The sequence below is a fragment of the Trematomus bernacchii genome, unplaced genomic scaffold, assembly GCF_902827165.1.
Source record: "Trematomus bernacchii unplaced genomic scaffold, fTreBer1.1, whole genome shotgun sequence".
In the NCBI taxonomy this organism is placed as follows: domain Eukaryota; kingdom Metazoa; phylum Chordata; class Actinopteri; order Perciformes; family Nototheniidae; genus Trematomus; species Trematomus bernacchii.
In genome coordinates, this window is record NW_022987851.1 from 10,749,766 (window position 1) to 10,772,757 (window position 22,992).

Here is a 22,992-nt window from a genome sequence, read left to right on the forward strand (position 1 = left end):
ACAAGAATGAAAAAAAATGTTGGCCTCCGATTACTATACATATGTATGTTTTATATCCTTTAGTTTCCATGATAATCACAAGTCAGTAAGGCTGTTACACAACTTTGTGTAAGACATTTATATTTTCAGAATGGCTTTTATTACTGCTACTTAAAAGTATTACAACTAGTTATCAAATTCTAACCCCAATAATTTGCATTAAAGGTGATTACATTTCTACAATGCTTGACATGAGGGGCTTGTAGTTTTAACATTTGGGTATCTGGAAATTCATAGTAGTTATGCTTGCCTTTGTCGACGCTTAAGAAATGTCATAAAAGTTCATAAAGATGTCCTTGGTCCATGACTCAAAAAGACAAAGGGTGTAGTTACGATTTTGAGCAGAGGGAAGGATACCACACTGTAATTACAGAGTCAGACTTTAAATTAACTTTATAAAGCTATTTCAGATAGGATCTAATGCAATTTTAATGATGCCCAAGGGGAAATTGGGCAGACTCAAGGTGTTTGAAGCATGAGGGTCTTATCATGCAAATCACTCAGACCACACACAGCAAAGTGAGGTCACAATGAACTCAAAATAACTGAGAAAGGTCATTATGTTCGAGGAAGTTGAGAGCCATGTGCAGATTTTCATACCGATGACTAGGATTCGCGTGCTGGCAGTGATGCTCGTGACCACATTGGTGGCTACACACTCCCATTCTCCGTGGTCCTCCTTGCTGAGGGACAGAAACTGTAAGCTGCCACTGGGTAGGATGTTGTGCTTACTCTTGCTCGGCTTCCCCACCTTTAATGGACATGGAAACTACAGTTACATGGTTAAAAAATGTAAATGCACATTTGCTGACAAGATTCAATGGGAGTGAATTCATGCTGTTATTGTGAATTGTACCTTTCTCCAGGTAATGGATGGTATGTCAGGGTCTCCAGAAGCAGCACAGGGGATAGTAAGCTCTCTCCCAGCCTCCTGGCGATACTCCCCCCCAGGCCTCACATTAAAGTAAGGGGGATCCTGGAGAAAACATACAAACACAAGACCTATTATGCAGTCTTCTGGGCACATCAGTGTAACATGACGCAAACAGAACAAATAGGAGCAGTGATGTACCTTTAGCACCAAAGTGGCAGGGGGGGACATGCCCATGGTACCCAGGGCGTTGTAAGGCACACAGGTGTAGGTGCCCAGGGAGTCTTCTGTTGCCTCCGCCACCCTGATACTGCCATCCTGCATCAGGCTCCAACCGGGGTACTGAAAGACAAGCGGACATCATGATTACAGGCCCCCTTTTTTTTTTTTAAGTGGATGCTTATGTAATGCAGGCCTGCTGTCAACAGCAGGGCCACATATTGTGTGACCTCAGTGACAGTAGATTAGATAAACAGAGCAGCAGATGGAGCGCTCTGAGCAGAGAGATACTTTATCTACTTGACACTTGTTTGAAAATGAAGGAATTCTTCTTAAGCAAAGGACAGCTTCAATGATCTGTTACACTGAAATCTAAGGACAGTGGTAAAAGCAGTATATTGATCCATTACAATAATCTAAAAAAACTCACTATATGCTTTAAAGGTGACATATTATGCACATTTCTGGTTTATTTAAAGTGTGACAGTAAATGTATTGTAACACCAAGAGGAGACTAATGAGCACTAACCTTCTCTACTCTGAGAGGATAGCCGTCTTTCTCCCATTTCACTAATGTCACAGGCGGGTTGGCGTCCACCGGGCAGCGGATGACGCCTGGCAGTTTCCGTGGGACGTAGATGACAGGCGGCATGTTGATCACACGGGCAGGGTCTGCAGGGAAAGTAAAGATCTGTGTCAGGGATCCGAGATGCATAATCAATTTAGTTTGATGTAATACAGAAAACAACAAACAGGTTCATTGCTAGGAATAAAAGAGGTGAAGTTGAAAAGGTAAGTACTTGGCCGGTTAGATTACACATGTATGATTCAAATGACCTCTTATCTTCACATTTGTATTTACACATACTACATTTACTCTATGTATGTTGGCTTACCAATGTTTTATTCTCTTAATGTGTTTTTTGTAAATATAATTTTGACTGATTGTTTTCATCATATTTTTGCATGTTTACTCTTTAAAAAAAAAAAGTTTTTTTACAAGTATTTTATAGTATGAAAGTATTTGACCTCAACACATCAAACCTACATATTAAAAAGTGGTTATATTTTCAGCTTTTTATTATTGTTTCATATTACAACATGGAATCGAGATTTTCAATGAATTGGTCCTGTCCCTGGCTAAAAGTTATTGAAAGACCCTTAATAAATTACTCTCAAGTGATTTTTAGCCAAACAGTAGGTTAACCTTTTATCTCTGAGATGCCTCATATAAACGGAGCCAAATAATGGTTTTTTTGCCGCATCCTGGCCACTGCTTTAATCCTTGTCGGCTGTATTTCAGTGTAGTGATGAAATCAGTGGCTGCAGTGCCTCTGAATCCCCTGCTCTCTCTCATATTGTAGCACAGTAATCATTGAGCAGCGGAAACTTGGGAGAAAATTGGCTCATCACCCGAGGATTTGACAGAACCTCAGATGGGCAGCAGTGACGTTTCTCTGTCTCACCCCAGAGCTGATGAGCAGAGAGGTCACCATTTTATTTTTGGGGGAACCAGATACAAAAGAGACGGGAAAAAAATGGAGTCTGAGGTCGAGGCGGTCTCCATCTTTGTGTTCAGGATTGAAGCTGGAGGCGGGATAGATAATAATTGTATCATTAAAATCCACTCAGAATATGGAAATGTTTAAGAGGCTGGGTCCAAACAAACTATGTGACTCTCTGTCATGTCTGACCTTGAAATCCAAGAAGGTTACTTTGCATTACAGTGGCAGAGCAGCGCTGCCAAATACAGCAGCCTCCATACTACTGTTCCCTCGCACTCCTCTTCACACAGCTCGCTGTACCGTCTCCCCGCCCCTCCCCCATCCACTTTGTTGCCAGGGTAACACTCACACTGAACAGTCAGGTAGGCTGATGCCGAGGGGGAGATACCGAGGCTGTTGCTCGGACTGCAGGTGTATTTCCCAGCATCCTCTGGCTTGACCCGGAAGATGATAAGCGTGCCGTCGATTAGGATGCGCACTCGGAGCTTCAGATCACTGCAACGAGACACACACATCGTGTTACAGAAACACACCATCAGGACAGGGCACACATCTATTTGCTCCTTGTGCTGAATTACATGAAAAAGCCATAAGGGAGCAGCAGAGAGTCAAACAGCAGCTGCCGCTCATAGAAAGAACACAGAGTACAGAGCAAGACTTTCAAATAAATCTGCTAATTGCCATAATCGCCAAATACTACAGCCCTCATGGTTCCCCCTTGACGGCATTTAAAATGACTGTGATGATGGAGCACATGTGTTTTTTGTTGTTTTTTTTTTTTGTTTTGTTTTTTATAAATGGAGCTGCTTTCCTTTTCATGCCACGCAATTCAAGCTCAAACTGAATATGTCCAGAAATAAAACAAATCCACTTTTAAGAAGATCCTGATTTATAAAGGTTCGTAATGGTAATTAATAAGAACAATAGTTCTGTAACCAGGTTGTGAGAAATCCCTTTAGCCGATTGGACCTTACAAAATCCAATCAACAATTTATTAGGCATGATTTATGGATTACCAACACTTATATAACTGCATTACAACCTAATACAGTAAATATGTGTTACAAATCAGAAACCCAACTGTTGCTCCTAAAGGCTTATAACGGATCTGCAGAGTATAAGTTAATTCATTTTTAATTCAAATGAAATTTCCCAGTTGGGAACTCGTTTTTTACAGATTATTATGAATTATTTTGAATGCACCATATAAGCTATTCTGCAATGGTAACTAAACATAATTTGTGTATTCGCCCTGTGAATCAATTCTGTTCCAAAAATATAATTCTTCCTTGGCCTGTGCTCCTATCCACCAAGTTTCATTAAATCGCAAATATATATATATATATATATTTTTTTTGTAATCCTGCTGAAAGACAAACCAAGCCAAAAATATAACCTCCTTGGCAGAGTTAAAAATACAACATAAAGTAATAAAACTCACAGATACTGTTACTACTTTTTGAACTCCTACACCCACAGATAGGCCTTAAACCTGCCTCCTCACCTAAAAAGAAGAATTAGATCTGTAATTTCAGTGCCTGCTTTTGTGGTAGTCCTTTAGACACTTGTTTTCGCTACCTGTCAAACTCCTGTTCACTTGTTCTTCCTTTTCACTTGTTCTGTCACTTGTCCGCTGTAAAGCCCCCTCAGACTCTAAAGACCTGCCTGTGGAGGTCCTGGCTGCGCTTCAGAGCATCGCTGCATGAGAGGCATATGATGACACAAGGCCTGGGTCATGTGATATTGTCACCAGAGCGCACTGGCACTGTCCAGACAAACCCCCCCGCCAGGCGAACTCTTACTGCCTCTGGGGCTGCAGGAGGACAGGACACCGGCACACACACACATGAATATTGACTCACAAACTCAAAAACACATCACAGAGACACATGATGTCACTCGCATCACAAAGGTTTGAAATAAATGCAGCCTGTGTGGTGATTTAAGTGCCAGTAAAAAAGCCATACATTCTTAACTAAGATGTTTCCCTGAGCTTCAATACAAAAGTGAACTTGAGCATAACTTTACTTCTTAAAGTAGACGTTATCCTCTTCCCAGAACCAGGTGTAGGTCAGGTTGCCAGGATACGCCTCCGCTTGGCAGGTGAAAAGTGCATTCTGGGATATGTTGACAGTGACGTTTTCTGGTGGAGAGACGATGTATGGAGGCCCTGAGAGAAAGAGAAACAATGTGTATTAGTTTTAGTTGTCTAATAGTTTTGTTGTAAAGCTAGTAGACAGTTTTTTGGGGGAATAAGCTTTACACAGTGGCTAATTTACAACTTGACTGCTAATTTGGCTAAAATGGAGCCATATTAGCATTTATTCAGAGTTATGTATCTGGTGTCTTGATGAATGAAAGTCAAATATTTACTTTAAGGCTTCTGTTTTGGTCTTCATGAATTCCTGAGGAAAATATGCTCCACAATGTTCAGCAGCTAATGGCTAACTGTATCTGTCTGTCGTCTGGTGTTGAGCATGAAGTGTACACAGTGGTTGAGTCAACCAAAACAGTTCAAATTCAGACGGTAAAATCATAACATTTAGAAAATGAATACATTACATATATTTAGAAAAAATGACCATTTGAAAAACAGTTATATACAGTACAGTGTTATGCAGTGCATTCTTCATAAAACTTCCAATACACAATACATATGCAACTGGACTGCAACTGAAATATCACTTGGGATTTAGCTCATCACTCACTTCAATTGAAAAGATTTTGGGAAAAAGAAACAAAAATAACCATTTCAACAAACATACAATAAAATAACATCAGATTTTACCGTTTTGACGGTTGACTTTAACAGAGTGACGGTAGAGAAGGTCGCTGAAGGGATGAAAAGTATTGTTAAATCTTAAAAATCATATTGAACTATATGCAGGCCTTTTCTGCTTTCACTTTGGATGGGATTATGGACATTTCTTCCAGGAACAAAGTGAGAAAGAACACACACTATGTATTATTTACAATACATCACCACAGTCTGATGTGAAATACAGCGTGTAGGCAGCTTCTGTGACCTTAATAGTAGTCGGAGTTGCAGCTTTATGCATGCTTCACATTGTAACCTTTTCATCGCCGAGGTGCTCTAGGTTCGCTCTTAACTCTATAAAACTGCAGAAGCCATGAAAGGTAAGCTGTCTGTTATGAGTGGGCCCAGATACAAGCCTTCTGGTTATTTTCCTCTCATCGTGCACAGCTTTAATGCATCAGGTGGGACCGCTGACGGCACTGTGCGAGTGTCTCACATAACAATTAAAAACAGATCACAAGAGGGAGAATCATGACTCCTCAGATATCTGTTTGTTATTGCTCTGAGTCTAAATCGTATCCCACATTTTATTCCACGGCGCTTTTCATGCCAAATGTTCATCCAAACTCTAAAAAAATTAAGATTTTATGAGGTGAAATAAAACACTGTTTTGGTGCATGTTCGTCGGTTGTGTATAATACACCCCACTGACATTATTCAAGTTGTTGCTGCATGGCAGAAAACTAAATATCTTACAACATGGTGTAATCAAATCAAGGAGCCCTATGAGATCTTCTTTAATAAGTTCCAATATTCAAAAGTCTTCTTCCGATATATTATCCAGCTATATCTCAATTTGAGGAGCACTGTAGCATATGTTGTCCAATGTATCTGTTATCCAATGTATATAAACAAACTACTCCTCCCCACAGAGACTGATAAACAATCCATCATTAACAATGTACTTTGATGATAGGAACACTCTTCTTTCTGTTTTGCGTTTGAAAAAACGGAATCATCAAAGTCTGTCCATATGGGAAAAATCCTCAACAACATCTTAGATAAAAGAAAGGTTTACAATCTGGAAAAAAAAAAAAATTGGACCTAAATTTGTTGTTGAACCAAAAAAAACAACCAAAAACAAAAGTATTTTTTTGAAAAGTTACGGGAATCATCTTTCTTTTTTCCGACAGATTTAAAAGTATCTTTTTTGAATAAAGTTGAACATTTATTTAAAAAAATACTTTATTTCTCAGGAGCGGTAAAGTTTATATAACCAATCGCAGCCTTTTAGTGTGCTCATCACAATATTATCATAATATACGTTCAAACAAAACCTGTTTCTTGTTATACTTTTGGTTCATTCTGATAATGTGAGGACTCTTTTCTCACATAATGTCACGACCTAATTTTTTTATTATAATATATATATATATATATATATATATATATATATATATATATATATATATATATATATATATATATATATATATATATATATATATATAGTAGAATTCCCACTTGATTCTGAAAATAGAGTACATTATGTCCTGTGATACTATTCACCAAATTGTTTGTTGTCCAAAAGGCCAAGAATGTTCAAGTTAAGATATAATAAAAAATAACCCCAGTTGTTTTAGACTTATCTCTACAAAATTACTTTTTAGTGTATTAGTTAATTACGGGGCACTTGCGTTATCCGCTTAACATTGCAATGCAGTATGTAGTATTGTCCAGTTTTGATATGATGGAAGCACATGGAGAGCCATAAGTCCACATGCTCACCACTGCTGCAGAGTGTGGTGGTTTAAAAGAGGGCATCATAGTATTAGCGGCTCCGCTGGCTGGAGGCCTGCAGACTTTATGCAGTTGCATCACACGCACCACTGGTTACACTATCTACTGGGTTACAACACAATGATTTTTTAATGTGTGTTTGCAGTGAGTGTGTGCACATGCATTTACTATACGGGGAACAAAGAGTAGAGTAATACCTCCTATCCGTTTGCACCTATAGAAGTCAAGCATTAAAATAGACCTTACGCCAACTCTACCATAGGAGTGAGATGCTCGGTTGCTTATTAAATACACAGTGTTAACTCCCTGCTTTATCAGGAGGCAGAGAGATGGAGAGAAAGAGCACTGGAGGCTGATATCACAACCATCCATCTGATCTGTGTCTAGCAGAGAGCCTAGTTAATGGACCGGAGACAGACTGTGACGCTCTCACAGACAGACCCTGCTGTACACACATGATGTACACACATGCACACACAACCTCCAGACTGAGCTATTGACTGACTGAAACAGACTCAGAAGGTGTGTTACATACATCAGTGCACCAGAGAGTTGCAAGGCTGTGCTTTTGAATGCTGCTACACTAAATGCCTTCAAGTATAAATAATAAAACTACTTCAGCGATGCAAATGCAATATTTGGCCTGAGGTAGATAGTAGGGAACATTTTAATTTCAGAATCTTGTGATCCGTTCAGATACATTTGTCAACAACCCTTATGAATAAACCCTAATGTAAGCGCCTTGCTGCAGTGTGTTTCATCTCTACATACAGTACCTTGAACCAGCAGACGGGTGGTGTGCAGCACCTCTCCCTGGTCACTGTAGGCCCGGCACGTGTACGCCCCTCTGTCATCCCTAGTGATGCCCAGGATGGTGACACTGCCATCATGTATCTGTGGTGACATGGAGGAGAAACAGATATAAACCCAAACTCTGATGCAAAACATTCACATAATGTTGCAAAGAGCAAGTAGTGGAATATTCAGATTAGATGTCCAATGATAAATCAATTGACAGATAATCTGCTTTATATTTGGTAATTAAATAATCCTTTGATTTTCTCTGGGCAATAGTGTTCAAACTTCAATGACTCGAGTTTCTAGAATGTGAATATTTTTTTATGGTGATGGATTCATCAAGGGAACCAGTGGCAGATTAATTGATCTTGAAAAAAATGGTTAGATGCAGCCATAACTCAGATAATTTGCTTAAGTCAAGGTACCCATACCACACTGTTGAACACACTGAATAGTAAATAAACATGTATTAGAAATGTGTGCTTACATACCTAAAATAATCAAAAGCTCTTGATGAGGATATTGTGTCCCTATCAGAGTTTTGCCAACAGACTGCTGTTAGTTAATATATGTTTTTGTATGTACAATCTTAATTGTAGTGGACCAAAAAGTACAATATTTGTAATAAAATAGTATAAAAGCAGTACCATACATGGGAGCAGTCTCCCACTGACCATGACAACACATAAGAACACCCATGTTCTTAAATGAAGTTTGTGGTGTGTCTCTACTCCAACACATCAAACGCATAAAAGTCATGAATGCTTTAATTAACTCCAGGTCTGATTCCTGCATGTTGTAACCATGGAAACGTCTAACTCCATGTTGCTGCGGGTCCCTGTTTGCAGCTACTGATGAGAACCAATAAGTGGTGAAGAAACACATTAACCAAACCTAATAGAAAAACCCTCATAAATTATGCAACAGGTTGCGAGAGACTCTGTCCATTCAAGTAACACACACAGCTGTAGTCTGTCCATTCATGCAGCTGGGGGGGAATCGGCTGCGCCTGCAGAATTATTCCTATTCATCTGTCTTTCAAATGGTTTACAGCCGAGAAGTGCTGCGTGTAGATCAACACGAGCAACTCTTAACTTCTGTCAGTCTGTTGGCAAACTGTGTCATCACCATCACAAGATAACACTTGGTGCATCACGGCTGCTGGGAGCGCGAGAGGAGTGTAAACCAAACACTGGTGAGCTGTGAGGCATCCGATGGAGGCTTGGAAATCACTTTGTATCGATTCCAAAAAGTTGAAAGAGATTAAAATTGATTACTTTTTTCTTTGATTTTGCATGTTTTCTGTTCCTTCACATACAGTACGTACCTGTACGTTTTACTGAGCTGCTGTTGTTTAAAGCTCATGTTGTTTCTCACACTGAGAAATCCTTCTGTGCTGTGGACTCACAGGTGAGTTAAAGGTGTGTTCTTACTATAAAAACTAAACCAAAAGCGAACAAATTGCATTGCTTGCTCATTGTGTAATTTGTATCTGTAATTATTGAAGCCATTGATCCATGAAAATACAATAAAGTACATTTTCTGAACCAGCAGTGTTCCTTTTTTGGTTGCATTTATTGGGAAAACACTGCACAGCCGGCGGGCAAATGTTGCCTTCATTTGCATAAACTCGATTTTTTTTTCAAATGTTTACCATTGATGGTCAATCCCAAATCGCCTTCAATGCCACAATGCCTTGCAGACAATTTATACAAGTCTGATGAAAAATGTACTGGGAGCAACTTTCCCCATTGAGCTTTTTTCTGGGAGTTTGCAGAAGCCATGTTGATTTGGCCTGAACATCCAATGTACAGATCCATGTGTGCTAGTTTGCAACAAACAGGCCATGCTGAATGGGGAGGTGTTTTTGTTTTCTACTCAGTTCTGTCTGTTCATTTCTTTCAGTCTTTCTCTTCTTTCTTCTCATCTCTGCATGTTTATGAAGCATATTGAGCCCAAAGATACACGTACATGTTCTTCTCAATACGAATCAGGTTGCGCCGCCCTTGGAATGTTTGCATAATGGCATTTTTCCATCAAACTTTGCAATCACGCCTCCTTTAAAATTCTGGGATTTCATATTGAATCTATGAAAATCAAATCCTTACACACATGCAGCAGTGACTGTAGCTGACTAGAATAGGATCTGATGATACGCGGTCATCAGTCCACTCCAGTACTTTGAGATGAACTCAATCCAAGGTGAGGGGAAGAGGATTAAAGAGGAGGAGATGAGGACAGAGGAGAGAATAAGCAGTAGATAAAGTGAGGCATGAGATGAAGGCAGAATCTCAATTGATGTTCCACTTCACTGACGCATCCAGAAGGACTGATATTGGCTTGTGGAACAGCAGGAGGCTGCTGTTTTTTCTGCCTGTTGTTTGAGTACACTATGGGGAAGACGGTTTATAATCCCACCTCAGTTTCTATCCTCTCCTGCACAACTGTTTTGTTAAGTGTCTTTGTTTTACGGCACTCTTTTGTCCTCGCAAATAAATAAAGTAATAAAGTAAAGAAAGGAAGACCCTGTCCGTTACATTCCTGCCTTTCTCCATGAAGTCTCCATGGATCTGATCATGTGGGTGAGCAAATGTACCCTCAACACACAAACACACACAGACCTACACACACACACAGACCTACACACACACAGACCTACACACACACACACACACACACACACACAGACACACAGGAGGAGCTTTCCCAAGTTTGAGCTTTTGGCTCCGTCTTGTACCGAGCAGCCAAATGGAAGACGAAAGCTCTGCTTTTTATATTTCTCAGTGTATCACGGCGCAGAAAGTGAAGTATGGCATTTGGCCCTCACTAGCTATTTTCATTTATAGTCTAACATTCATATTAGGACTAATGTAATATTGATGCAGGAGAAGGAGATTAATTATGCATCAGAATTGTGTCTAATCATTTACTGTGGAGATGGTGTTAAAAAGAAGCGACTAGAGGCAGACGAAAAAGGGGGAATAAGCGAGTAAAGGAAGATGAGGCCTTTAACAGACGCTCCAGTATGCTCCTGTCACTTCCTGTATCACGCAGACAGCTGGAAACAGTTTAAGCAGCAGACTGCAATATCAGGGACATATGAGAAAAGGAAAAGGAGGCATCCATCTTTCAAAAACAATTCAAACCTACCAAAAAAGCCCTTTAATGCTGTTGTACTTATTCATATCGCTGCTAATTGTTTGTTCTCCTGACCACATTTAAATATTTCTTATTGCTGCTTTTTCAAGAATACCAATCTTCAGAAGAATTATTTGAAGTTATTGCATTCAAGTAGTCTCTACAGCTACACATGTAGGTGGATAGAGTACTTGTGGTTGTATAGTAAGAGCAAGAGAGCAAAATATTTTCCACTTGAGATAAAGTGACATTTGCACCTTTTATTCAAGATGTGGCAGCGATGCATCATCGTCTGCTGAAGCTGTTGGTGTTTCTGCATCATTTATAATAAAACAGTGTGTTAAATGTCTTTGATTCTGTGCGACTCACACCACAATCCACCACCTGATGTTCTGTTATTGAAGGTTTATGTTACTTGAGACATTTCGCTGTTATCCAACCACAGTGAGGCTGAGCCAGAAATATATTGAGATTTTACACCTGTATAAATAAAGGCTAAATAAAATTTAAAAAATATATATATTGTCATGACAGACTGTTTTCTTTTGGGAGTTTATCCACAGGAATAAAAATCATGCATCACCAGACAACAGTGTAGCCGCTACAATCATTGACTGCTATCTTTAAACAGTCAAAGGCTCAACACTTCATATATATAGATATCATAAAGACATCTGTGTTAAAAGCGCAACAAACCATCTGATTCACAAAGGCTTCATTCCTGTAACCGGAGACATATCAACACATTCACTTAAATAATAATGCTTGTACAGATATCGTATTCCAAAACAATGTGAATGTTGTGCTGCACAACAACAGGACAGGCTAATAATAGCGAGTGAGACAATCCTCCATAACATACTCCCAGTACAGATGGACAAATGACACCATCTGTGCATGAACCCTGATTCTATATTTATAATAAACATAAATCACAATTAATAGAATGAATTATCATGAGTCTTACTGAATATTTTGCATTGGTTGCAAGCTCCTCTCCCTCCCTCAGCCAGCTGATTATTGGTTTTGGATTTCCCTGGGCAGAGCAGCTGAGCTGAGTGCTTCCCCCTTCCTTCGCCTCCACATACTGTGGCGGCGTCGCTGTAAAGGACGGTGGGGCTGTGGAGAAAGTGAAAGCAGGAATCATTACAACAGTATAATTATCATTTTCAACAATCATGAAACTGCATTAAGGAGTTTTCTTCAGTTGGAGATATTGTCTGTTTTTTACGTAGCTTAACATATATTATTAGTCGAGCTAGCTGATCTACAGAAGGCAGTGTGGAGCAGCTTCATACTTTGACCCTGGCTGAAATATTTCTCAACTATTGGATCGATTGCACACAAATAACTCGTTTTTTCTGTGTTATTTTTGGATTAAATGGACCAACCCTTCTCTACAGTATATGGTGCTAAAATGCGTAACTTTATTGATACATTTGCTTTAGTTTGTACTTCATAATCACATGAACAAAAATCTACGATATCCTATATCACTAACACATAAAAAAGGATGTTCTAAGCTCTACTAAAGTTTAAAAAACATTCTTCTATGGTTATGAAATGTAAAACACAAACAGTAAAAGTTGACCTTATAAGTAGTTTGAGGTGTTGTGTTACATTTTTGCATTGTTTTTTCGAGCAGTATATCTGAATAATACTTTTTTGTTGTACAGTACCATTGTTAGCCAGTAGGACAAACTAGGAACAAGATGACTGGCGCCATTCAACTATCATCACATGCATGATTCTGGCCTACAGAGGTTTCTAGTATAGCAGGTGGTGAACAGTTTCCTAAATCAGCTGTTCCCCCACGCAGGAACAAGCATCCTGGTGACATTAATCCCTTCATCTTGCCATTCATTCCTAAAAACCTTAAAGCCCACTTAGCAGCTTCACTGAGTTTCCATCTGATGTTTCTGAGTTTCTCTTACAGCCACCAGGGATCTCTCTTCCCCACCTACAGCACTGCAGGCCAATAACCTGTAGTTTCCTCCGCCAGCTGCTTTCAGTGTTGCAACATAATATTTTGATTATAAATAGTGGCACAGTGTTTAGTTAAAGAGGAAAAAGGCACAGATATACAAGTGGGTCACCGCTTGCCGCTGGTAGTGCTGCCATGCCTCAGACTGCACACAAGCACCTGGCATGGAGTAAACAAATCGCCCAATTAGCACGTTTAGACATCTGCCTGTCCATACTGCCCTCTCACTCTCCAGCACTCATTACATTAGATGATACAGTAGATTAATGGAGATAAAATGCCTGACTGGTTTATGCATCGCTTGCTCATGCAGTTGACGGGTCAACAGCTACAATAAACGGATCATGATGCATCATTATCAACCGGCAACCTTGCCTCACTGTGAGTTTGTGCTTTTATTTTGAAGATACTTGATTTATTCTAAGGTAGATTTGACAAGTCTTCATTAACATGCCTACAAGTGCAGTTTAGGATTTCATGCATGAAAACATATTAATTCATTATAATTACTGTGCCTGTGATGGTCCCACATGGTGCTAGCAAAAAAATACTTTGGGAAGTTTACACTAACACTTTGTCAGTGTTATGAACATTACATTGACATTGCAAAACCCACCAGGAAACAGATAAATTATAACACATAGCATTTCTTTTATACAGTATTGTCATTTAGTGTTGTTTTTAGAACATTTGTTTCTTTTTGTAGCATGCACATTTAGTTATGTGCCGAAAAACCTGAGCGTGTTTCTTATATGAGATGGTCTTGAGTCATTCTTTAATTTTCCTTTGAGTTAGCAGTGCGGCTGCTGCTTGTTGGTTGCTGCTTGAGGAAAATGCATGGGTCATATTTAGGAAATACCCCAGAATCATACGCTGACTTTGACTTTTAATTCAGTGCTATTAATTAAGTCAGCTGTAAGTGAGTGGACTTTTTACACAGTGCTATTGGTACTTTGTTGCCTGACTAAAGTACTTAGTAAGTCCACCACTGTGCTGTTATTCATTCTAAACCTAGTTTAGTGTTTCTCAAGGGATTAAGCATCACTTAATAGGACATTTTAGCATACGTGGTGGGGACAACAGCAGGTACATCCTGGGACTTTGTTTCCCACCTTCAGGTACAGCTTGTTACAGAGAAAGTGTCAACGTGGCAGAGAAACCTGGGAGTTGCTCTACAAAAAAAACATTGCATTCTCGCCCTACTTACTGCAGCAATCTTCATCAATTATATACATGACAAGATGCTGGAAGTTCCTGCACTCCCACTGTTCTTCTTGGTAGACCACACAGCTCATCAGCAGGTGGCCTGGATGCTACTCTAAGACGCACAGTTCGGACAGTTCTCTCAACACGAACAGTCACAAGGTATTTGCTCAATAAAACTGTCTGCATCATTTCATTACCTTGCTTTGTCTATCTTTTCTTGTCTCTACTCCTACGAGAATATGGCTACATAACGTGCACATGTTTAATTGATTTCACATCATAAACCTCAAACATACTGTATGGTGTGTCTCCGTAAACTGTTGAAGAGAGAAGGAAGACGCCCTCAAGGAGACTTTCCACCTCTTGTTTAATTTTAGCACACTCAAGGTACTCACCTTTACTTTATGGTGGGATTAGACTACATTACATTTTTGTGTTTTGAAATGGTCACAGTGTCACAGATGATGACATCTGAGCCTTACATTTTTGCCGCCATTTAGCTGACAGACATGGAAAATTACAAAGTGGACGCCAACCAATAATTTTGGACAAGTAGAAATATATTATATATAAGTATAAATACTGCATTTGACCATTTGTCCAACACATGGTTCTCTATTTGGCTGACACTTGGGTCCATTTGAGCACTATTGTGAAAAAAAAACAACTATAAATTAAATCTCAATCGTTGGATCCCATATCTGCCTGAGGATGGTTTATCACAAGGTCACCATTTGTGGCCATGCTGGGGCTATTAGTGACTGACAAGGGCCGACACACATGGGGAATACATGGAGCTGGTGCACAGATGAGCTGGCATTTAGGCCCCAATTGGGTCAACCAAATGGGTTCTAAATGCCAGTCCATCACTAAACAGAACAGGGTTTTCTTATGTTTCATTGTTAATGGTTAAATCATTTGAAAACGCTGCGCTGATGTTTTTTCTAATCCTCAAAAGCTTGCTGATGCTTAAAAGAGAAAGGAAGGACAGAGGAGACACGACTACAGAGAGGAGCTAAGGAAGAGATGGGGGGCGGTGAGAGAGAAAGAGAGTGGCCTTAGTGTCTTTTTTCGGGCACAAGGCCTTGCCATCTGACACCTGCCACTGAGTGGGCACCAATTCCCTGTCCGCTTGGCAGGAAGTTAAGGCCAGCAGCAACAGGAACTCAAAGGAGGAGTGTATGCAAATACCAACAGCCAAAGGAAATGGGTGCCCTTAGTGTCTGTGTGTTGAGGCCAGACGAAAATGGCACCTGCTTCCCTAACAGACACCCATTTAGCTTACAGCAGGAACATAAAGTCTTCATATGAAATCCCTTTTTGGATATCTAAACTGCTGTTCTTGATGTCTCCATAAATGTCTGTGTTTAACATCAAATATGATCCCAAGACAAACTAAACATTTGTACCAGTGAAACACCTTGAAGTATGCTGTGCATGCTAACTGTAACTCTACAGTTAGACACATGAGATCATGTAAAATGGCATCACTTAATATGCCACATATATGACATTTAGGAATATTCATTATTAGTTCTGCTACAGCCCAAAGAGCTCAGTTTCTGTTGAAAAGCCTGACAGTAGAGCAACGCAGGAGAAGAGGGAGGGAGCAGTCGAAGTCAAGAATGAATACTGATGAGGAAAGCTACAGAGATTCAGTATACCTACACAACAAGACATTGATACACACACACCCACACACATGCACGCCCACAGACGTTCCTAAACACCACATCACGAGAGTGTGCAGGTGACGGCAGAGTGTGAACTATTCACTCTTCAACTTCAACAGACAGAGATCTCATTTAGCTGCATACAAACACACACAATGAGACGCTCTCATGTCAATGTTGATCTAATGCGCTGCACACAGAACACTGTGCTGAAAGTAATCTGCAGTGTGTGTGCTGTACTAACACACAAACACATACAAAAATAAAACATTATGTTCTGCATTGATAATAACCATTCATACACGTCAGCATTTTTCCTTCTAAAGTGATTATGCAGTGCATCGGACTTTACAAATGTTTTTTTTACCCACTATTTAGCATAAAGTAAGTTGTAATCATTATTCAGGTATAAGAATTGCAACCATTGTAAAACATATGCATGATCAATTGAATATGCATGAGTTTCGCACAGTGCCAAAAATATACATGTGAAAGACTTTGACAGTCTCTCTCTAATAACACAGAGGATTACAGCGCTCTGAAGTTAGAGACCTGTGAAGATTAATTAACACAAGAAATCACCGCTTTTGGCTTGAACAGTTTTTGCCTGTTTAGCCAATGTTAACCCGTTCATTTTAACCAGAAAATGCCAACTAAGAAATCCAAATAATACATTGAGACAACGTGTACTACATGCATTTACTTTACTGCACCTTTGCTGCATCATGCATTTACTCATCTTCTGCAAAACAGCTTTATATCCGTTTCAAATGCATTCCTCACATGAAGCAGATACAGGCTTAAAAAAATAAAACACAAGGTGTCTTGTCTCTGTAGTCTCTGGTGCTCTGCAACCATGTGAGGACACACTTCACAAAGGATTCTCTGAGCCACTAGGGTATTCCTGGGAAATGCAAAGGTGCAGATTTTTTTTCCGCCTGGTCATCAGTTTGATAGCTCTCAGACTATCACAGACGATCCCTGCCGGAACCGCCTTAAACAGGCCACAATCAATTCTCCTCTAACCAGCCTCTCATTCCTTCTTTACACCAAGGCCTTTTGATAAGGAGCAGCAGGGATGATCTAAAACAGTCTGTAATTGTGTTTTCTTTTTATGTGACTGCTAAAAAAGCAGAGCAAATACTAATCTGTGTCCAGCAGTAAACGGGACCAGTGAGTCAAGAAGTGTGAGTTTATGATTAGTTTTTTTTATTTTAAGAAAGACTAGAAAGTTGTGCATTATTGTGCATGAAGCTTTAGTAAAAATCCAGTTATTCTAGAGGAATTTGTATTTGAAAAAGGATACACTAAATATTCATCAGTCAATCAACATTTGAGTACTTTCCTGACGGCCGATTAATGGATACGTAGACAAATAATTATTTATTATTTATGTATTATATAATATATAATTAATAATTATTTAATAAATAATTATTTGAGGACAAAAAAAATAATAGATAACCTGCGGACCAGGCGGACAAATAATTATTTAATAAATAATTATTTAATAAATAATTATTTGTATTTACTTTCAAAAACTGAATTAAAATAATTACTACATTTAACAATTAAATGTTACATAATGCAACAAAGACAACTTAAAAATAAGTACATTTTCAGTATGTACTGAACATATGTATACAATATTCATCATGATTCATGCAATGGCTGGATAGTTATAATATTCATAAGCTCATCAGAGTGTTGACTACTTTTACCTGTGCTTGTACTTTTCAAATAAAAAAGATGTCCTCGATAAAATATAACCATATTTTCCAAGAAAATCTGATGTTCTTTTTTATATACAGTATGACGCCCGAGTGTATGACGCAGGTTTTCTATTTTTTCCGTTGAAATGTACAAACACATACGTTAACAGTTCACAGAGTGTGTAGGTGACTCACCATTGACTGTGAGGTGCACCCAGCTGCCGTTGTGGAAGGTGTCGTACTGTTGCTCCAGCATCAGGACCCTGCACTCGTACCAGCCCTGGTCATCGGAGCGCACTGGGTCGATCTGTAGGGAAGCCTTCCCATGCAGAGAGGCTCTACCTGGAGACGGAAAAGAAACATAATTCATGTTTTTATGCTTTTTAAAAACATCTGCACGCTCTCAACGAGGGTATGCTTCTCCATTTGAACTCCCAGCTTTAAGCATTGCTTCTTACAGCATGAAATAGATTTCTGATGCAATGGTTTGCATTAAAAGTAGCCTCTAAGTTATGGTGTGAAAGAACACTTTAGATTTTTACATGGATAGAAGAATAAATAAATATGTTCCACTGACTGTACTGAACGTTATTAGGATTAAATGCAACATTGTATAATCTCTGCTACTTGCTTTTCCTTTTTTCTCTGCAAGGACTCTAAAAACTCAGACTTTGAACTCCCCTTTATTATAATAAGCACATTCACAAGCCTATTTTCCAGGCCTCAGAGAAGTTCAAGTCGGGTGGGATAAAGACATTTGTTCTCATTCCTGCTCAGGGAGTACAGCAGTCTGGTGCCTTTCCAAGCACTCGATGGAAGGCATGAGTTAACAGAGACAGACAACCCTATCCCCATCTTATACCTAAAGGGCAATTTACCGCCTTCCATCAGCTTGACTGTTGCAGGAAACGGATATAAAGACCATGAAGACTCTTTAAACATCAAACTCAAAGGATTATTAACACAACAAATCAAATCAGTTGATATTTTGGGAAATGATTTGCTTTTTTGCCATGAGTGGATAGAGAAAATCAATACCACTCTTATATTTATACGGTATATATGAAACAAGGCTACAGCCAGGAAATTGGTTAGCTCAGATATTAAGACTGTTTTTAGTGGAAAATCACTAACACGGCTCAATCCAAAAGTCAGAATTAGAATAAAAAAATGAATTGCCAGGAGACCTTCATCTTAGCTCGGCAAAAATCTAATTTTATTAACATTAAGTTTTTGTACCTCATTTGGCCTTAGTGGTACTAAAAACCATCTACTGGCCTCAGCTACTTCATATTTAACTAACAGACTTAAAAGTGCTATTGATCTTCTCATCAATCTAACAGCAAGTAAGTGAATAAATGTATTCCTCAAATGTTTGATCTTTAACCAATTCAATATTTCCATATTTAAACCTAAATGTATAAAACTTTTTAGGTTATACCTCGAGCTAAAACAAATTTAAAGTATTTGACACAGTGGGAAAAGACCAGATTTCCACCTCAAAGAAATCATCTATTTCTTATAAAACTTCTCCATCCCGGCCGCTTTTACTCTTCAAGGCTGAGGATAAATTGGAATTCTAAAAGGATGAAATCACAAGGGATGAGAGAAGTTCAGGAAACCAGGCATGGTGAAATCTTCAGCTGCTAAGCTGTCTTTCTTCAAGCCTCCAGCCCGCTGCTCACATGGCTGCCTCCGACAGCCCGACACACTAAAACACTCTCTTCTGCCGTCTGACGAGTGTTCGCAGATAGAGCATTTTTCCAAACTTTGATGTGTAGATGTTCTGTAAGCACTCTTTCCTGATACTTCCAACTGTCAGGCAGATGTATTGACAGTGAGGATGGGCTGAATTGCTCTACCAGCGCTGTATGTAAATGCAATAAATGAATAGCCCAACCCTGGGACAGCTGCCATAGTTGGGGTAGAAAACTGATGGGGGTTTTGTTAGCAGAAAATCGATGCAGCAAAGAGGAAGAGAGAAGGGTTTGCAGTCTTGCAGTAAAAAGGTAGCTTGTCTTGAAAAAGTCAAGTCTATTTTTGCTTGGGCATTGAAGTGCTGAGTGGGGAGGGTGGTGGCGTGAATGGTAGGGATCAACCTCAGCTCCCATTTGTCAAACAGTGATAGGGTGCTGCTGTAAACAGAGTTAACACAGTACTGTATCCACGTCAGGACGGCCCCCCCGGGCATACACAGGGTTCTGTCTACTGTGAAAACACACAATATCACATCACAAGCTCTGTCAGGAAACTTTGAAGAGGAAAAACAAAAGATCCAAAGAGACACAGTCTGGAGGACAACAAAATACAACTTTAAATCCCAAAGAGCAGTGATAAAATAATAGCAATGAGCAGAGCAAAGTGGGTTGCTGGTATTATTTTCACGAGTCGGTGTGTTTTGAATACCGTCTATTTGTCTGTGGACAATCGGGCAATATGCAGTCAGTCACACATTTCAGAGGTGTGTAGATGAGAACAATATTTGAAGATTGCCGTGGTCCAGGCAAGGCGAAGACTTAAAATGTTGGACTCTTATGAAACATGAGCATAATGCCTTATTTGTGACAGGTGTTGCATTTTGGGATTGTAATTATCATATCTTTATTGGAAAGATGTCATTGCGGGATTGTTAGTAGAAATTAAGCACATGCTGTTAACACTACTTCTTCTGTTCCATTGTGTGGATTTTTTTAGTGCACTATAAAGCCCCATACATTTCACATGGGAAAGAACCATCTTCCATTGTTCCGGCTTGGGAGCTTTCCTGCATTATTCAAACATTTTAAATGCAAAGCTAGCCTTTTGTACTCACAACAAATTAATGGCCTAAATACGCTTTTGGATGTCATTACATTTCTTTAGTGTAAGGATTTTTTTAAATCAGCTAATTTAAGTGAATAACAGATAATAATGGGGTTTTCTTAGATAGTGATGAGTGATTGAGGCAGTATCTTACTGTACATGCAGGAAAAGGTGTGCTCCTGACACTGTTGATTTTTATATAATTTATAAATCCATATTATCGTTGTAGAGAGATATGATTTAGTTGTCAGCTTGTCCCAAAGCGGGCCAATCCAACACTAACATTTCACATGCTTCACATCTGAATTATTGATTGTGTTATTGCACGAGAGGGCACAAATAAAGATGTTTTTTAATGCTGTTATTTCCCGTATAGCTGCGGGACAAACTGGCAGAATAGATTTGAGTCTAGAAGGATATCTGCACATGTTCTCATGTTAGCAGCAAATCACATGGAAAATACATAGTTGTAATGATTAATCTAAAATAAAAAAAGAATATGAATATACTGTTGGTTTATCAATCATTTGCAAGAACATAAAGTGATGTAAATGCTTACTGACCCAGACAAAACGATTGACCCATAGATGGATTAAATGGCACTACAATCAAAGGGAAATATTTGGATTTGTCCTTACTGTAAATGCAGCGTTCATAGATATAGATATATATATATATATATATATATATATACTCTGTTTTGGTAGCAGTCTACCCACCAATTGTATTCATATTATGTGATAAGAGTTCATGAAAATAGCCGAAATGAACTCTGAGACTGCACAGACCCAAAGAGCATCTCATCATGTCCAGTGTTGTTATCACACTGTTGCCGTGCACATGCAATCCCCAGACCCAACTTTAATCTATGTAATGAGACTGGCCATATTCATGTTGCATCTGTTCACTGGTAATTCCTCAGCAGTGGACTTGACGCCACATGGCAGAGTCCCTTTAGAGCCAGAGCGAGCACAGTAGAGTGAGATGCTGTCTGAAAAGTGCCGGCCGTTCATACCCTGCCGCTGGTCAGGAGGTTAAAGTAAGCAATGAAACGCTCCAGCGGCTGCAAGATCTACAGTAGCCACCACAAAACAGAAAGGAGGGTTCCCCAGACAGTGAGTCACTGCCATTAGTCTTCTCTGCACTGATGACCCTGCTTTAAGAGAATCCCACAGGGAGGAGTTTCAATCAACCTACAGTAATGTTATTCACACTGTTTTCTAACCCAGCTGAAAGATCTGTAATGTCCGTATTTAGGACACTCACAGAAGAGAGATGAATCCTTCTGCCTTTCAACAAGCCATGCCTTGCCTTTGATTCACAGCATATTACCAGGTCAGGCACTTGGTAAAGAGGTGGGAACAGGAGGGGATGATTCTGACCCCATTGTGACAGCTCGCCATCTTGTCAAAGATGCAGAAGCAACATCAGGATGTAGAACCAATTTCCTAATACAAGTAGTACGGCAGATATCATGTTTAAACCAGGAGAGGAACATTTTAAAGCTCTATGATGTGATGAAAGGCAGGAATATCAAATAACTATTGTTATGCTAATTTTAAAACTGCTGTTATCAATATTTCTACATAAATAATGGATTGAATGTTAAAGGGTTTACTCATTTCTACGACACATGAAGGGTTATCAACAACTAAGAAAGTTCCCTTCAGCTCAGCAAGACAGTTTATAGCATCTTTTATATCATTATTTTGGTTTAACAGCTACACAGAAAATGTTGCACCATGTGTAGCCTTTTTAAATAGGGACACAGTACATTATGATATATTCAGTTGCATATTTATTAGGTAAATTCAGATAAAACTAATGCCATCTAAAACAAAAACTCTGCCTGTTGGGAAGGCTATAATGATCAGTTTTTGTTAAACCTGTTTAAAAGAGGTATTGATGCAGTTTAACGATAATTTTGGAGGCTGCCATTAATTTGTCGGTTTATAGCTTCTTTGATAACCCCTGTACTGGACATACAGTTATTCGTTTTCATATACTGTATGTGTGCGCTGTGCTGCATTGTCACTAGAGTGTGATAATGTATGTGGGCTACAATGCAGTCGTAAATTGCTGAGACACAGTTATTTCCCCCTATGCACTCAGAGACAGCAGATGCCCCTGCACAGCCCCGAATGCTGTGTTAGAACAGAACGAATTGCACTTCAAGAACCAGAACGCTTTACAAAGGGGGCCAAGTCTTTGTTTTAGTATGTAAAGGCCTCAGTGTACTGCACCATGCCTTAAACTTAGAGCTAAAGTATCATTCTGAGGGAAAATACACCACAATTGTAGTCAGTCTTCGGAGGATTTGGAGGTACATTCACAGAACGCATTTGCCCTGCAATATATTTAACTGGTTGTCAGATAGGCTCTGCTCTCAGCCAGCTTATAATTGGATCTGCAGCAGCAAAATCTATATGCTCTATCATCACAGAAATGTTTCCAGAATTATTGTATATTAAAGCAAAAGCTTATGTC

At 39.2% G+C, this 22,992-nt stretch overlaps 1 protein-coding gene across 2 annotated transcripts in view; it reads right to left on the bottom strand.

Moving 5' to 3' along the window:
• igsf9ba (immunoglobulin superfamily, member 9Ba) overlaps positions 1–22,992 on the bottom strand; it is a 69,315-nt gene that overhangs the window by 32,052 nt on the left and 14,271 nt on the right. For both annotated transcript variants that reach the window (XR_004554525.1, XM_034113334.1), the window contains exons 3-11: positions 17,899–18,045; positions 12,096–12,247; positions 7,969–8,086; positions 4,663–4,804; positions 2,984–3,129; positions 1,659–1,801; positions 1,112–1,252; positions 896–1,015; positions 640–790 (exon numbers count right to left, since the gene is read on the bottom strand). Coding sequence is in view for 1 of the 2 variants with exons in the window: in XM_034113334.1 (XP_033969225.1) it covers positions 640–790; positions 896–1,015; positions 1,112–1,252; positions 1,659–1,801; positions 2,984–3,129; positions 4,663–4,804; positions 7,969–8,086; positions 12,096–12,247; positions 17,899–18,045 (1,260 nt within the window). In the remaining variant the exon portion in view is untranslated. The remainder of the gene's footprint in view (positions 1–639; positions 791–895; positions 1,016–1,111; positions 1,253–1,658; positions 1,802–2,983; positions 3,130–4,662; positions 4,805–7,968; positions 8,087–12,095; positions 12,248–17,898; positions 18,046–22,992) is intronic.